Genomic DNA, 18,064 nt, shown 5'->3' with positions numbered 1-18,064 from the left:
TCTTACACTTTGTTTGTTTAAGTTTGTAATTGTCCGTAATGGTTATTTTTCAGTACATGTAATTATTTCCTGGAATATTTTAATAAAAATGCACAACACAATTATATTTTCAACCCAAAAAAAGGGGATGTGTATGGTGTGGGAGGGAAGAAGCTATCTAGTGTAAGGATAGTGGGAACCAGCTGGCGCCGAAATATCTTTTTTTGTGGTTAAAAAGCCTAGGCTGAAATGATGGGTTAAAAAAAGGAAAGAAAATGAAAAAAAAAATAAAAAAAAATTACAATAAAAGGAAACGGAGGGAAGACAGAGGTATACGTAATATTTTTTCTTTTTCTTCGCATTTTTTTAGGCTTATGAAAAGAATGAGTATTGTCGTGATACGATATTATATAAAGGGAGGAAGGAAATCATATTAAAATGGTAATAAAAAGGTGAAAATGCAATTTCTACTTTTCTATTCTACTTCTAGGTGATGTGGGCAGAGGTTCTGTATGTTACATATCTAGTGAAACACAATTGTTCAGTGTTATCAATAAGAACGCCACCTCTCAGAGAGCCAGTCTTAATACTGAAAGGTAACTGGAATCACTCATAGCCAGTAAAACAGATAGTTTGCCTTTAAGGCTTTCTATGAGTATAAACTAAACAGTGAATTACTTGTAAAAGCTAAGTACGCAACATATGCATAACTGAGCATAATATTAAAAAATGATATCACTGTCATATTCTACCCATAAAATACAATGCAATTATATGTACAACAGGCTATAAATACAGCCATTTTGCCATATGGATATACATCTGTATTTTTCTTTAATTTTGGTGTTTATTTACGAAATTATGTATTTATGTTCTTAGATGATAAATAAAACTCAATATATTGAGAATTAATTAATGAATTTTATTAAAATATGACATTCTACCTTGGGTTTCTGAATCTCCCACTTTTTTTTTTTTAAATCTCCAGCCTTTTCTTATAATCTCCAGTAAAAAATTCAGATAAGGTTGACAAATCTGGACTTACTAGTTTGTTTCACACTTTGGAAGTTGAGTTATCAGGAAGGTTTACATAATTCAAGCAGATGTCAAGTTTGTTGAATTAAGAGCAACAAAGTATATATAGATTTTTATGATTTTTTCAAAAAGCACAAATGGCTTATTTCTGTTATCATTGGCCCTATTAATCAGTTAATAAATGTACACTTATATTCAATATGATACAAAAAAGTTTGATTTATCACCAGAAGGTCACAAGAAACTAAGGCAGTTAAATCTTTTTGAATTTCATACAGGTACAACCTTTCATTTGAGTCCAATTCTAAAGTGACCCTGCCATAGTATCTCTTATACATAAAGCTTTAACAGGCTGTAAAACATGTGAAGATTGGTGTATCTCTGTAGAAAAATCAGCCTTTACACATCTTTCACAAAGATCTAGACTCGACGAAGCCGGGCATTCTAAACAGTGCCATCGAGTTCCAGTGATTGGCTCCTCACCACACCTGTCACACTGAAAAAAAAATATATATATTTTTATTGAATTGTCTTCATGATGCTATCCTAGTAACAGGATTATACATTATAGTTGACATAACTTAGATTAACATACTACAATACTGATATAGACATTTTCCATAAGAATATATGACCTATCAGAAACATGACCTTTTCCTTGACCAAAAGAAAAAGCAAATTGTGAAATATTCATACAATTAGATTTTATAAAAGCGAGTAGAAAAATAATACATAACATTTATGCTTCACACAAACCCACCATTTTCTTGCACATACACACACAAGCATATGAGTATATGAATAAAGTATCTTCATCATAAGCAAAAAGAAAAAAAAATATATATATATTTATATATAAGGACCAAAAGTTACAGTTAGACCTTACCAGTTTCGGCTTTATGTTTAACAGATCTGACTAATTGCTGAGAGTGGCCGATGCTATAATTATCAGAGTAATAGATTAGGCTTTTTTATGAATATTCTATCAACTTTAATCATTGCACTTCCCATCTTTAATGTTTGTTGCACTTCCCTATGTTCTTGTTTTGCTTAACTACCCTACAGAATGCCACTTTCACTTTGTCTCAGTCTATCTTTAACCACCAAAGTGTTAACATCTTGCGAGCTTACCATCCCTTTATCAATGTGTTCAACTTTTCCCATAGCCCCTAAAAGATCATCATCCACCAGGCCTATTCCCAAGCAAAAGAGAAATGTAGTAACCAGGAAACAATAGGTGGAAGCCCTTAATAATTATCGGGAATGTATGTTTTTGGCTGATGTAGGTTAAATGTTGCATGTAAACAACAATACTGTGCAGTGCATAAAGAAAATTGAGCCAAACATTGGGGCTACTGTAAGTGCAAGTGCTCAGTAGAGTGCTAAGCTTGTAGCAATGGCGAGGAACACAACAATTATTAAGATAGAGAATGAAGAACTTGATCACTTTGATTGAGAACCAGAAATGCAAAGGCTTAGCAAAGGACTCCTGACCTTAAATGGGAAAAGGCCAAGACTTTCTTCCGACATTTCAAGTCCAGTACAGTACAGGTACGGCCAGGGAACCTGCACAAATCATCAGTGAAACCCCTCAGCTATGCCGCCTATACTTTCTCAACCTAATAAGGGATGGTTTGATAATTTTATGCAGAATTTTTCATTGAAAATTTCAAGATGATTGGTGAAACATCAATGGCAGATACCAAGGCAGCAGACGTTTTCCTGACGAAGTTACAAGAGATCATTATCAAGAAGGGGGTACAAGTGTGAAATCTGGATGAAACAAGATAGTAGTTGGTATGTATAGTATAATTCATGTACTATACCTCTAATGGTAAGCATTTTACCTGCACAAATATGTTTGTCTTTTACAATTTTCATCAGATCACAGATCATTTTTTATGGAAGGTTTATAATATAATTGATATTAGTTGATGAGGGAGGGGTAATTCGAGCCTAAACTTTGTTATATCACGAACAGTATTAGTTTTTAAGGAAACCTGTTCCATAATGGTTTTAAGAGTATTTGTTCTTATAATTACAAGTAATACAAACCTTCGACCTTTAATAGGAGAATGACTTAAGTGAAGCTGCAAAATGGCCGTTAAAATTTTCATGAGGTAAACACAGCTAAGTGTTGGGTGGCGGGAAAGCCCTGCCCAACCGACAGGTAGCATTAACCTTCACTTTGACTTTGGTTGCCCGAAGAGTACAGATGCATTTTCTGAGGCTCCTGTTGAAAATTTCTAATCTGTCTGCTTTCTCTCTATAGACTGTATACTTTGATTGCTGTTGTTGATGATGTCAGCAATAAGGGCTTTGGCCAGTATATGGGTAAGCTTGAAGTCGACCACCATCAATTTTGTAGCTGCTACAAGAGGCAGTCCTGTTTGCAGGAATCCCCTTGTTTTGAGCGTAAGGAATGGCCTCCGCTGCAGTGGTCCAGGTTTGCTAAGAGGAAAAAAGTCAAAGAGGGATTCTTCAAACTCAGCTTTGGGTATTCTCAAGCTGATATCCACGAAGCTCTCTGGCTCCTTCCTCCCTTCTACGGGTTCAAAGGCTGCTGCATGCTCGTCTTCATCTTCCAAAGTGGTGTTCATCAGAAGAAGTAAAAAGGAGACTGCTGTCATTCCCTCAGGATTTCTTTTAGCATGACATGAGTACAGTACAGTATTACCTTTCTCTAGCCAAGGTAATAACCTCTGCCTCTCCCCAAAAGTTCTTCCTCTGGTGTATTCGTTGAGGACTGTCACAAGGACTTAAACCTGGGTGTGCTATGGCCCGCCTTTAGCCTTAATGGTGTCCCTTTGGCAGAGAAGCTCCTGGAAATGCTAATAGCCACCAGATTGCACAACTAGAGCAGAGGAAGGTGGTGAAGTGATGCCCCTGGATGTGTTCATTGCAAATGGTGCACACAAGCAGCTGTTGCTTGCAGTGCCTCTGACTGCTGCTAAATCCTCAGTCTTGATGAAGGAAAAGTATGGTCTCTCCCATCAACTGCTTTGTGTAATCTTGGACCCTCTTCTTTCCATGCTGAGTAGCTGCCTGTTGTCAGGAAGAAAAGAGACCAAAGCACACTGATTCTGGAGAAATTTCTTGAGACAATTCCAGGTTCATTTTCGTGGTTTCATAGGAGGAGAAGCGCTGTCTCCCCCCCCCCCTCAAGTAGCAAGTCTCACTTACTAAGGGGGATACTGGTCAAGATGACAAGCTACACTCTAGTCCCTCTCTTTCTCGAGGATGCTTTTTGGATATTTCGGAACTCCATACCCATTCTGAGGAACAAGCAGATGAACAAAGAAAGCTGATCCAAAGACCTCTGGTGCTGATCGTTCCTTGGACAAACTACAAAAGCTTTCCCCACGTGAGCTCAAGGAAGGCTGATCGTCAGAAGCATTCATTGACTCCAAAGATCACTTCACCCCTGATGAGCTAAATAGGCAAATAAGAGCTACCGTAAAGAACATGAATCATGAGCACGGTCACCAAAGGATCAGAGGTCATCTGAGTTTCCACGATTTTAGACTCTCACAAAAGAGCTGCTCTATGATAAATTCCAAAGGCTAGACCTAGAAAGGGACCAGATCACGAGTCCCCAGGAACACGACTAGTCCCCACTTGCACGAATACCCTGTTCGTCACCTGGGACACGTGCTTCATGAGGAACCTAGTCCTCACAACGATGATCATCTGAGCGCTCTCCTTTGGTACTTATAGATGGAAAAAGTTTTACTTCCCTGGTGAAACCACGCACATGGCAGGGCCGCAGGAGCGTTTTTTCAGGTGGGGGGGAGGCGAAATTTTGAAAATGCACTGACGGTAAGGGGTAGGGAAGGACTCCCCTAGAAATCATTTTTTACGAAGAAACACCCTAAAATACGATTTCCTGGCATCCGACAGCAGATTGTAGAAATAAGAAAATCATGTTAGTGGACGATTTTTATGTGACCAATTACGATTTGTACACAATGACTGGCAAAAAATACCGGTAGGCTTACTTGAATAATTTACCAAGAACATACTAACGATGTTAATTCTTTGCTATAACTCATACTGATATCGGTCAAGTTAGGGCTATCAATTTTCTAAGCCTATCACTTGTTTTTTTATTTCCAATATTATCTTTGAAGTTTTTATGGCTTTTTTTTAAACCAATTTCTAGTTTACAGAAGACATTTAACTGACGTTTTCACTGATAATCATGTTATTTGTCATTGGTTTTAAACTATGGTGATCTGGTATGAGGATGGAAACCTCACAAACAGAATACTCCAAAGGCTCAATAACACTACACTGATCATAATAAATCAAGGTTTTTAAAATGCCTTTGCGAGGTTCAATTTCCAAAAGTCGCCTCTTCTATTCCACACACACACACACACACACACACATATATATATATATATATATATATATATATATATATATATATATATATATATATATATATATACCGTATATATATATATATATATATATATATATATATATAGATATATATATATATAAATATATATATATATATATATATATATATATATATATATATATATATATATATATATATATATATATATATATATATATATATATAGTATATGAATATATATATATATATATATATATATATATATATATATATATATATATATACATATGTTTATATATATATATATATATATATATATATATATATATATATATATATATATATATATATATATATATATATATATATATATATATATCATTTTCATCATCATCTCCTCCCCCACCCACTGATGCAAAGGGCCTCGGTTAGATTTCGACAGTCGTCTCTATCTTGAGCTTTTAAGTCCATCCCTCTCCATTCATCATTATCTACTTCACGCTTCATAGTCCTCAGCAATGTAAGCCTGGCTCCTCCAACTCATCTAGTGCCTTGTGGAGCCCAGCTGAACGTTTGGCCGACTACTTTCTCTTGGGAAGTGCGAAGAATATGGCCAAACCATCTCCATCTACCACTCATCATGATCTCATCCATATCTGACACTCGAGTAATCTCTCTTATAGTTTCATCTAATTCTGTCCTGCCCTTTAACTCCCAATATCCTTCTGAGGGCTTTGTTCTCAAATATACTAAATCTATTAGAGATTGTTTCATTGTCATATCATGACTCTGTCCATATAGTAACACTGATCACACTAAACTGATGTATAGTCTGATTTTTATATAAATTTCAGACGATTTAATTTCCAAATTTTACTTAACCTACCCATTGTCTGATTTGCTTTTTTTCAATCTTTTATTAAACTCTAATTCTAAAGACCCTGTATTGGAGATCATAATTCCTAAATTCCAAAGATATCTTACATTGTATAGTCTGTTCTCATCAATTCTGTCTTTCTTCTATTTATCTTGAGCCCAACCTCGTGTGATATTTCATGCATTCTGGTGAGTAAGCATTGCAAATCCTGTGGTGTTCTGTTAATAAGGACAGCATCATCAGCATTATCTAGGTCTGCTAATTTCCTATCACCAATCCAGTCCAATCCTTCTTCACCATCAGCATTATCTAGGTCTGCTAATTTCCTATCACCAATCCAGTCCAATCCTTCTTCACCATCTCCAATTGTTCTACGCATTACAAAATCCATCCATAAGGAGGATAAACAACATAGGTGACAACACATTATCTTGGAGTAGCCCACTGTTCGCAGGAAATTCATTTGATAGGAGTCCATTGACATTAACTTTGAACTTGCTGTGCTCATGAACAGAATCAAATTCACATATTCAAGAAGAATTCCATAATAACGCAGGACTCTCCCCAAAACTGGCCAGTGCACACTATCAAAGGCTTTTTCATAGTCCACAAATGACATCAAAAGTGGAATTTTATATTTTAAGCATTGCTGGACGTCTCAAAATTAAAATTTGGTCAGGGCAACTTCTACCTTTTCAAAATCCTGCTTGTTTATCTCTTAGCTTTTCATCAATCTCTTTAGAATAAGCATACTATGCATTTTCGTAACTAATGACAAAAGTTTCATGCCTCTGTAATTATTGCTATCAGCTAGGTCTCCCTTTTTTTGCCCTTTTCACCAACACTCTTAACTCCCATTCATCAGGTTTTGCCTCTTTATGTCACATTCTACAAAATAATCTTGTAAGTATTCTGGGGGTTACTTCATTTTCAGCCAGTATCATCTCAACAGTTATTCCATCGTATGTTACACGACAAAGAGTATTTTAATTTATTTGGGTATTGTGGAAAACAGTTCCAACTAAATACTGTCACAAGCTACCGGATCTGAAGAAAGAGTTGCACCATGTATGTTGAATGTATACTGTTGTCATTCTTTTACCTCCTAGGTCAAAGCATGAGGTAGGCTGGAAAAGCACTGGGGGGTTTGAGGTGGGGCAACCTAGATCGCAGATGTCACATAGTAAAAGGCTACTGCCGATCTCCTGGAGGAAGCACCTGATCCCCATAGAGGCTGGTGCTATAAAAACTCACCCTTGAAAGTAGAGTGAGGGGAGTTGGGCGCGGAACCTGGCCGTGTGCCCTCGTCGCCGCCGAGCGATCAGTACACACAAACGACACTCCACTAGGCTTCGTTCTTAGGAGTAATTTTTGCCTTAGACTTATACCGTGAGACAAGTGACATGTGTGCAACTCCCTATTGGTTGACTTGGATAGAAAGTAAGATTGTAATGTTTAGTTATCATGTCAGATTTGGGACTTGAGATAAATTGCTATTCTACTGATGGAAGATTAACAGTAACTTTCTCTAAGTCAATTCTCCCCGATTGTGTCTGTAATTTACAGGTGATTCATTGTTAAACTGTTCCAGTAATCTAAAAGTCAGAGAGAGTCTTACATTTCTTCTGCTACGTAATTCCCAAGATTTAAAGTTCTATTATATTCACTTTGAAGAAGATTTCTGCTCATGTTCCTGTGAAAATTAACTTAGGCAATAAATCCTCTTACCATGTAAAAGTCATCTTATTCACCGCCTCTTATCACTTATTATTCAATTGCCACACATTAAGAGACACATGTCCAGGGCTTTCCATCTCTTGAGTTTTTTTATGATAGCTTCGACTTCAAACGCAGTGAATTAATTCATGGGCACATCAAGGTCTTCATCCACTTCAGGTACATTGATCAAATTATTCACTTCGTATCTCCTATTCCTAACCTCACTAAAGTGTTCCATCCAACGTTGTCTTTCTTCATCTTCTGTTGTTTTTACAGATCAATCTCTCTTTTTTAGGGGTATATGCTTCTTCTTCTTTGGCCCAGTAGAGATTTCATTATTAATTCTATGAGCGATTCTTACACCACAGTCACTCCCTGAATTCATAGCTTTGTCAGCATCATATGCTTTACTGTCTAAATATTCTTTCCAGTCATTCCTGGCTCTTCTTTTAAACTCACTATCAATACTGGGATATTTGGCGTGCTTTACCTTATAATTTTCATTACTTCCTCGAACACTTTCAACAATCAATTTCTGTCTTTGTCTCGTTTTCATAGTATCTCAGGTATCATTTGATATCATAGCTTTCTCCTTGTAACTGCAAACGATTCCTATATTCAACTACAAATGTTTCTCTGTGCTCTTCTTCTAGAAGCGTAGCTGTACCAAACCTAGGTATTCTATCTACCTTTCTGTTAGTTGCTTCAGTTTTAATTTCAGTGTGGCAATGAGGAGCTGGTGATCACTACCAATATCTGCACCTCTAGAGCTTCTTACATTTTTCTGAGAGTCCTCTATTTGTTAATGGCAATGTGATCTATTTGATTTTTGTAATTGACACACGGTGAAGTCCATGTATATTTGAAGATGTCCTTGTGCTGAAAAAGACTATCTCCAATAACAAGACTGTTTGTTGAACAGAAACTTATGAGATGTCCTCCATTTTCATTTGCAATTTCGCCAAGACCCTAGACACACATCACATTCTCTATCCCTTCATCACACTTTTCATATCTCTCTGGGATCTCATCTATTACATTCTGCTTTTCTTCATAGTATCCATCTTTCCTTTCTTCGTGGGAATCATTAGTTGATGCATAGCAAACTATAATACTCATATTGCACTGCTTTGATTTGAACTTTGCAAGTAACAATCTACTATTTACAGCTCTCCACTAAGTTAATGCCTTTTCTGCTTTTAGTGTCATCATCATTCCTACCCCTTCTCTTTCCACCTCCATCTGTTCTTCCTGAATATATATATACATATATATATATATATATATATATATATATTATATACATACATATATATATATATATATATATATATATATATATATATATATTGATTGCCTTTGTCTAAAGTTTCCTTATCAATCCTCTTTCAACGTGTTTCACTTGGGACTAAGATATCCAAACTATATTTCATAAATTCAATCTCGACTTGCTGTAACTTCCCAATCTGATTCAAGGTTCTAACTTTCCAATGACCAATTTTCAATTTTCCTTTAGTATTCATAAGCCGGGAGATTCTTAGCACCCAGCTACGCCCGGTACTGAGGGCCATTCTGTTATCTTCTCTTTCCACTGACTAACGAAATCAATAGATGATTCTTAGGTCAATTCATCAAAGGATAGCCAGTTCCTTGTGATGCACAGTGCCTATCTAATTAAGGCAAGTGACCCCTGCCGGTCCATACTAATTCCCGTCAGATCAACCGTCAGGGAGCAGGAGTAAAAGGTGAAGAAACAGTTTGTCTGTCGCTTTAAACCAAATCCGTAACTATGCTGCCAGTAACTGCATTGAGATTTAGAGAGCATTTCCTCCAAATCCAAAGCTCTCATTTCTCCTCCAAGTTGCTCATCTGCTTATATGAGTATAACTGTTGGCAAACATGGATTGCTAAGATATACTGCCTAGCATGGCCATATATATACATATATATATATATATATATATATATATATATATACATATATATATATATATATATATGTATACATATATATATAAATATATATATATATATATATGTATACATATATATATATATATATATATATATATATATATATATATATATATATATATATATATATATATATATATGACCCATGTAGACGGATAATGAGACATCGGAATATGGGTTCTCTTCATTTATTACAAAGGGTTCGTTCATCAGTACACCGTACACGGCTACCCTCTCAGGTGAGGGACTTGTCAATTCGAGTGCAACTAAACTCCCTTCGCTACCAAAATGCAATCTTGTAAAACAATATGCTGAGTTATAGGTTTTTGTGGAATTCTCATGATTAAAGGGTTCATTTACCTTGACGTACAACACATCTACATACATGAATTAGGACACACACACACACATATATATATATAATATATATATATATATATATATATATATGTATATATATATATATATATATATATATACATATATATATATATATATATATATATATATATATATATATATATATATATATATATATATATATGTATACATATATATATATATATATATATATATATATATATATATATATATGTATGTATGTATATATATATATATATATATATATATATATATATGTATACATACATATATATATATATATATATATATATATATATGTATATATATATATATATATATATATATATATATATATATATATATATGACCCATGTAGACGGATAATGAGACATCGGAATATGGGTTTTCTTCATTTATTACAAAGGGTTCGTTCATCAGTACACCGTACACGGCTACCCTCTCAGGTGAGGGACTTGTCAATTCGAGTGCAACTAAACTCCCTTCGCTACCAAAATGCAATCTTGTAAAACAATATGCTGAGTTATAGGTTTTTGTGGAATTCTCATGATTAAAGGGTTCATTTACCTTGACGTACAACACATCTACATACATGAATTAGGACACTACTCCCCCCCCCCCCCAACCTCCTCACTCCAGGAGGAGGTGTACACTTGCCCTCACTAGTCTATGATATATGAGGACACTCCGACCCAGAATAGGCATGGCATGTACTAAACAGAAATGCAACATAAAATATGTAAATAGAAATATCCCAAAAAAATAACACATCTTCCACAAAAAGAAATAAAAAATTAAATATTACATGAAAAAAAATGTACACAAAACAATATAAATAATTCCATCCATTTCATCTTAAGACCTCTGCAACTAAAATACAGAATACCAAAGTGAAAAAAAAATCATAACGACATCATTTTACACAACCTCATCAATAACCTTCCTCTGGTTGCAGGCAATACGGGCTTTTTGGGCGGGACAGGGTTAGGAAAGATATTCCTTCATCCCTCGATTTTACTTGTCCGGGTTTACGGCACAGTTTTGCAACACAACTCACCACCACCGTTTCACCATTCATTTAAATCACTACTACACTTGCACTTGCAACTTTCAACCGGTGGCCACTAGCCATTTTCCCAAAAAAATCATTCATCCTCCCGCCCTTCTCTTATAACATTAAGTATAAGGTATTCACATCTTCACATTCTCTAACACTGCCTATCCTCCAGGCAGAACTTTAATCCCGCAGCCACTTGCCATTCGGGAACCGCTCCGGCCCCAGCAACCAGGAATCATATAAATACATGAATAATACAGCATCCGCCTGACCTATTTAACCTCAGATTGTTTATAGGTTCACTCAGCAATGTTATACGTATTTCCACACTCAGCAAAATTACCACATTTTACTTATAGATTAAGCATCAACATAAGAACACATTGTTATCATTAAGTTTATTCAAAATAAATCAAAAGAAGAAATGAGGTGTGTTCAAACAACAACAGCAAAGGGAAAAAAAAAATTCTACTCATCAACTCGAGGAATGTCACGTATGCAGGGGGTAAGGAGGAACACTTTTGAAAACTACCTCTTCAGGCACCACATGTATGTGTGCCTGATGATGTTCAGACACTGCGCCATTAATAATGCTTTGTATCACAACTGTGTTAGATTTAACCCTCTTTACTAGGTATGGACCCAAATACGCTGGCTCTAGTTTGTGTTTCCTAGGTTGTAATCGTTTCAAATACACACGATCGCCCACAAATACTTTTACCGGTGTGGTTTTGAACTGACCATCATACTTTGAGCTGTGTTTTTCATTAGATCTTTTCAAAAACCTTACAGTGGTATTCATTACTCTCCTCAATAGATTTAATAAATATACACGGTATTGCTCAGTTGAATAATTTGACAATTGTTGCGAATTAATGAGTACCGTATATGGTAACACAGAATCCTGTCCATATACTAAAAAGAAAGGCGTGTCCCTGAGCAAAGCATTATATGCAATGTTCTAAGCTAGCTCAGCTGTAGGAAGCATGGCGTGCCAATGAAGGGGGTCATCAGCCACTAAGTAACGTAAAATCCGCACTACTTCCCTATTATGCGATTCCAATAAGCCATTTGCCGAAGGCCTATATGTGGTCACTGAAAAGGGTTCAATTTTCAAGTTCATGTCCGATTTCACCACCTTATTTATAAACTCAAGACCATTATCAATTATCAAAATTTTCGGGCAACCAAACCTAGTAATGAAAGAGCACAGCGCCTGGGCTAATGAATTTGCCGATCTATCCAACATTGAGTAAGTATGACTGTACCGAGTAAATGCATACACAAATACACATATACTTATGTTGTGTTAAACCAGTAAGAACTGGTCCTACCACATCCATATGCACCCTATAAAATTTAATAGGAATCACAGGCCACTTTCTGGCTTATGGTACAGTGTTTTTATGTTCTTTGAAACAGTTAAAAGCATGACAGCCTTTTATATAATTCTCTATAGATTATTTCATTCCCAACCAAAAGAAAAATTCACATGCTCTCCTTATGTTCTATCAATCCCTAAATGCCCTGCATACGGACTTGCATGTACAATGTGGATGACTCGATTAATTAAAGAGGGAGGAAGAACTACCCGAGCACAAAATTCCCATCCCCTCTTTTCGTAAGCACAATTTAAAATATAATTTTCTATCAAAAAATTCTCACGAGGCACATTCAGAAATGACGGATAACTCTCCGATTCCCCTTTAATCACTGCTAGCACTCTTTCCATCCATTCCAATTTTTTCTGTCCCTCTCGGACTTCCTCTATGTCCCAACCTCCCAAGTCAATCAAACCTGCATCATCAGGGCATTCATTCATTCTGGACACCCCTGGTCATGTCCTCGGCCACTCACATATATTCACCTTCGCTGCTCAGATCTCTCTCTCTCTCTCTTTCTCTCTCTCTCTCTCTCCCCCTGTCTTCTGACTACTCATCAGGAGAATTCACATCCCGTTCTCTATTTTCTCAATTTTGATGGGGGTCTTCAATATTTTGGTTACGTTCTTCGTTCCTCTTTTGTGCCCTAGTTGTTACTCCTATTACTGCACCTCTAGAGAGAGCATCAGCTACCTTGTTAGCTTTACCTTCGATATGGTGAAAACCCTTTATATTAAATTCTAACAATCTCTCAATCCATCTCGCTTGTTGGGAGGTCAAATCATTTTTATAATACAAATCACGAAAGGGGCAATGATCACTTTGCAATTCAATTGACTGACCTAATAAAAAGAACCGATGTCTCTCTAGAACCCAAAGAATAGCGAAACCCTCACGATCAAATGTACTATAATTCTTTTCTGCCCCTTTTAATGACCGGGAAGCAAAACAAATGGGTCGCTCTCTGCCTTTATCATCTCGTTGAGGAACTACACCACCAATAGCTACGCTACTCGCATCTGTTGTCACTGAAAATGGGCGATCAAATCTAGGATATGCGAGTAATTCATTGCTTCTCCACCCCCTTTTCTTACTTTTTGTTTCTATAAAGCATCTAAGGGTCTCGCTATCTCTCCAAAACCTCTTATGAATTTATGGTAATACCCAGCAAGCCCTAAGAACCCAGCTACTTCCTTAGAGTTACGTGGCCTAAGGAAATCTCTAATAGTCACTACTTTACTGGGGCAGGGTTGGATACATCGCAATGCTTCTAAAACTTTACGAATATTATTATTATGTTCTTCGGCCATTTTCCCTGTAATTATGATATCGTCTAAATAAACAAGTGTCTGGGGAGACAACATTTCTCCTCTCTCGGGTACAGCTGTTACCTTACTTAAATGTCTCTCCGAGCTCACACAAGCACTTAATCTCTCATGACTTTCTATCGGCAAAATGTACCCTCCTGCTTTTACTGTTATTGTATCTTTTCCCCCAAAAATGCATATTTGATTATTAGAGATAAAATAGATTACTAAAATAGCCTCAATTCCTGGAATTCCCAAGGTGGGCAAGACAAAAAAATCATGTGTAAACTTCACAGGCCTCACCTTAAAGTTGAAGAATGTTGTATGGTGTACGTGTAGTTTATTTCCTCCAAGCGGGTCAAGAAGGATGGATGCCGCTGACAGTAGTAGGTTTGAGGAGAATCTTTTTTCAATCACTGAAACGCTGGCTTCTGTGTCGATCAGCACTCGAATGGATTTATCTTGCAGGTCAATCCTAACTGCTAACATTCCTAGACGGCCATTACGAGATATGGGGCAAGGGCCAATGACCTCAGCTGTAATGCCGCTGCTCCCTAGTGCTGCGGGGGTGTGGTCGAGGGTACCGATGGAGGTCCCAGTGCCGGCTCTGTACGTCCGACATCACCTCTTCCTCGGCTACTGCTTGTGACGTCATGCGGGGGGAGGGGCATCAAACTCCCTCGTCTCCCTCTTCCTCTGTTTCCTTTTCCTCGGATGTTGGGCGGGAGGAAGTGTATGTGTGCCACAGCCCGCCCGCCATGGGCGTTTTTTGCTGTGCACTCTCGAGATAGATGACCGTAGGCCTGACAAGTGTGACAGCGGGGGGATCCTTAGGTGGGGCACTCCACTCGTCGGTGCCCCTCTCCCCCACACTGCTAGCATTGCAAGGCTGCGTTCCCCTTTACCCCTCTTCGGGGGTCGAGTGCCTCTCATGGCTGTCAACTTCTCGGAATCGGGCCAGTTATTCCCAGTCATTTTTTCTTCTGGCAAATTGTCTAAAATGTTTTGTATTGCACTCACTGCATCTGCTAACGAGGGATTGTCATTGAACAAATAACCACACACATATGGGTTTACTAATTTGCAAATATGTTTATGGGCAATTGCTTTTTTATCCCCTTCTGGGAGATTGGCACTCCAGGTAGCAAAAGAATCGCAATCGCGAAAAATACGAGTTGCAAAACTAAGAACGGATTCACCTTCCCTTATTTCGGGTTTGTAATTTTCTTTTATGTCTCCCTTTCTCACATCAGGTAAGGCATACTTCTCAATCAAACGTCGTTTTATTTCAGTATAACTTTTTAAACTGTCTTGTGGCCAACATATTACCTCCATTGCTGGAGCATCTTTCAGCAATCTAATTACTTGAATAGCTTTTTCTCTTTCCGACCACCCATATGTGGTTACTTCAAAGTCTCTCAAAAACACTTCAATCGATTGAAACCCTTTGTTAGGTCGCTGATCATCAAAAGGCGTAACATTTGCCTGGAGTTCTGCCAACTTTCGAACTACGATTTGCGTATTTTCACTCGGCGGTGCATGTGTACTTTCACTTGTGTGCGTTTGAAGTTCGTTTATGTACGTCGGATATGGTGTAGTTGCTCGCCACTCCTCTTCTCGTTCAACCAAGAATCTGTTCATTAACTGTTCTAAGTTTTCTAACTTATTTTCCAATTCTTGCGTTCTAATTTCTTGTCTATATTCTTCATCGGGAACGCTATATCCCACTGCACCTTCGTTTTCATCTCCTGCAGTCACAGCGTCTGCTATGTTAGTCCTTGTGTATCTAGGCATCTTGAACTTTTATTTCACCAGCTCAAAGAACAACTTCACTCACAGCATACACAAACAGACATATTTTTACACCTGACACCAATATGATCCATGTAGATGGATAATAAGACATCGGAATATCGGTTTTCTTCATTTATTGCAAAAGGTTCGTTAGTAAGTACACCGTACACAGCTACCCTCTTAGATGAGGAACTTGTCAACTCGAGCACCCAAAGAAAACTTGCACAACAATATGCTGAGTTATAGGTTTTTGTAGAATTCTCATGATTAAAGGGTTCCTTTACCTTGGCGTACAACACATCTACATACATGAATTAGGACATATATATATATATATATATATATATATATATATATATATATATATATATATATATATATATATATATATATATATATATATATATATATATATATATATATATATATATATATATATATATAATATACATTTATGGAATAGAAAAGGCCACTTTTGGAAATTGAACCTCCCAAAGTACAATGTCAAGACCCTGTCTAGGAAAGATCTTGCTAGAAGATCTAAAATAAATAAATTGGGATATGATAGGACTGTTGGCAAACACGGATTGCTAAGATATACCGCTTAGCACGGCCATATATATATATATATATATATATATATATATATATATATATATATATATATATATATATATATATATATATATATATATATATATATATATATATATATATATATATATATATATATATATATATATATATATATATATATATATATATATATAGAGTAGAAAAGGCCACGTTTGGAAATTGAAAACTCACAAAGTACAATGTCAATGAAATAAATAATTTGGGATATAATAGGAGTGAGTGAAATTAGAAGTACGTAGAGTTAAAAATGGGTCATATCTTTAGCTTTAGATGACATTAAAGAAACAAAGAAAATTGAGTGGGTTTTCTTATCAATAAAAATCGTGCATGTAACATAAAAGAATGTTATAGCATCAGTGTTGGAATTACCTGATTGATGATCAAATTAAATCAAAAGTATAAAAGGAAGATCATCCAAACGTATGTACCAACAACAGACGAAAAAAGAGAAAGACTATTTGCATTTGTTTTGGGGGATTTTTAAGTAAAGCAGGTCATAAGATGAGAGGATAATCAGATGTAGCCAAATTTGGAATAGGCACAAGAAAAGACAGAGGAGATAGCCTTTTAAAATTTGCTAAAAAACTAAATTAAAATCATAAAAAAAAAAATTCTTTTAAACAACATAGAAAATGGACACGGAGAAGCCCAAATGTAGAAACGAAAAACGAAATGGATTTTATTCTCGGTGGAAAAAAAGTTAATTTAGTTAAAGAGGTAAAAGTCTTACTGAAGTTGAAGTCAAGAGACCATAGATTTGAGAAGTAAAATTTGTTTATATCTAAGGAAGGAAACAAAGAAAAAAGCAAATAAAAAAAGAAAATAAACACCCCAGTCATAAGAGAAAAATATGATGAGTTTACTTGAGCAATACTAAATAGGTATTGCTAGCTACATGAAAATGGAAGCAAATAAAGAAGAAATGAATAGTAATTTAACAAATTTTGTATTGAAATCAGCACAAGAGTTCGGTAGAAAATTTTCTAAACAAGATCAAGGAAAACTATCAGAAAGCACACACACACACACACACACAAAAAAATCTAATAAGGGAAACATTGGAAATAAAGGTAATATCCAAGTGAGATGAAATAGATTTGGCAGAACTATCCAAAACAATAAGCAAAGAAAAAGCATAAGACATTTGTAAACAGCAAACAAAGGGAAAGGCATCAAATTAATGAAAAAAAAAAAAAAGAATTGGAACAGGGTGTCAATAGATATATGCTTCAATAGATGAAAATCGATACATCAGCAAAAGAAATGGAGTGATAAAAATGGTAGAATATTTCTATACAATACTATACAATAGTGATATAAGAAATAACTGAATATTATCTTAGTTTTCTCACATTATTTTTTGGTCCTACATTCCTGCTTTCTCTATTCAAATCTTCTATTATCTTTTGCAATTCCTTCCATGATTCAATAAATAGAAGAAAGTCATCTGCAAATCTTAGGATGTTAAGGTATTCCCCTTAATGAAACACCTGAGCCGGTACCGAAAGGAACAATAAAAATAAAGAAAGCATTGAAAGGCATGAAAGGAGGTAA

At 35.9% G+C, this 18,064-nt stretch overlaps 1 protein-coding gene across 6 annotated transcripts in view; it reads right to left on the bottom strand.

The window, feature by feature from the left end:
- Nucleotides 1-880: 880 nt before the first annotated feature.
- Nucleotides 881-18,064, bottom strand: part of Atac1 (Ada2a-containing complex component 1) — a 479,870-nt gene continuing 462,686 nt past the window's right edge. For all 6 annotated transcript variants that reach the window (XM_068376235.1, XM_068376218.1, XM_068376239.1 and 3 more), the window contains one exon: nucleotides 881-1,510. In XM_068376235.1, the coding sequence (XP_068232336.1) occupies nucleotides 1,319-1,510 (192 nt within the window). In that variant the 3' untranslated portion in view covers nucleotides 881-1,318. The remainder of the gene's footprint in view (nucleotides 1,511-18,064) is intronic.

The sequence above is a fragment of the Palaemon carinicauda genome, chromosome 1 (assembly GCF_036898095.1).
Source record: "Palaemon carinicauda isolate YSFRI2023 chromosome 1, ASM3689809v2, whole genome shotgun sequence".
In the NCBI taxonomy this organism is placed as follows: domain Eukaryota; kingdom Metazoa; phylum Arthropoda; class Malacostraca; order Decapoda; family Palaemonidae; genus Palaemon; species Palaemon carinicauda.
The sequence above is the reverse complement of the archived record's forward strand: the minus strand, read 5'-3'. Positions and strand labels throughout refer to the sequence as shown.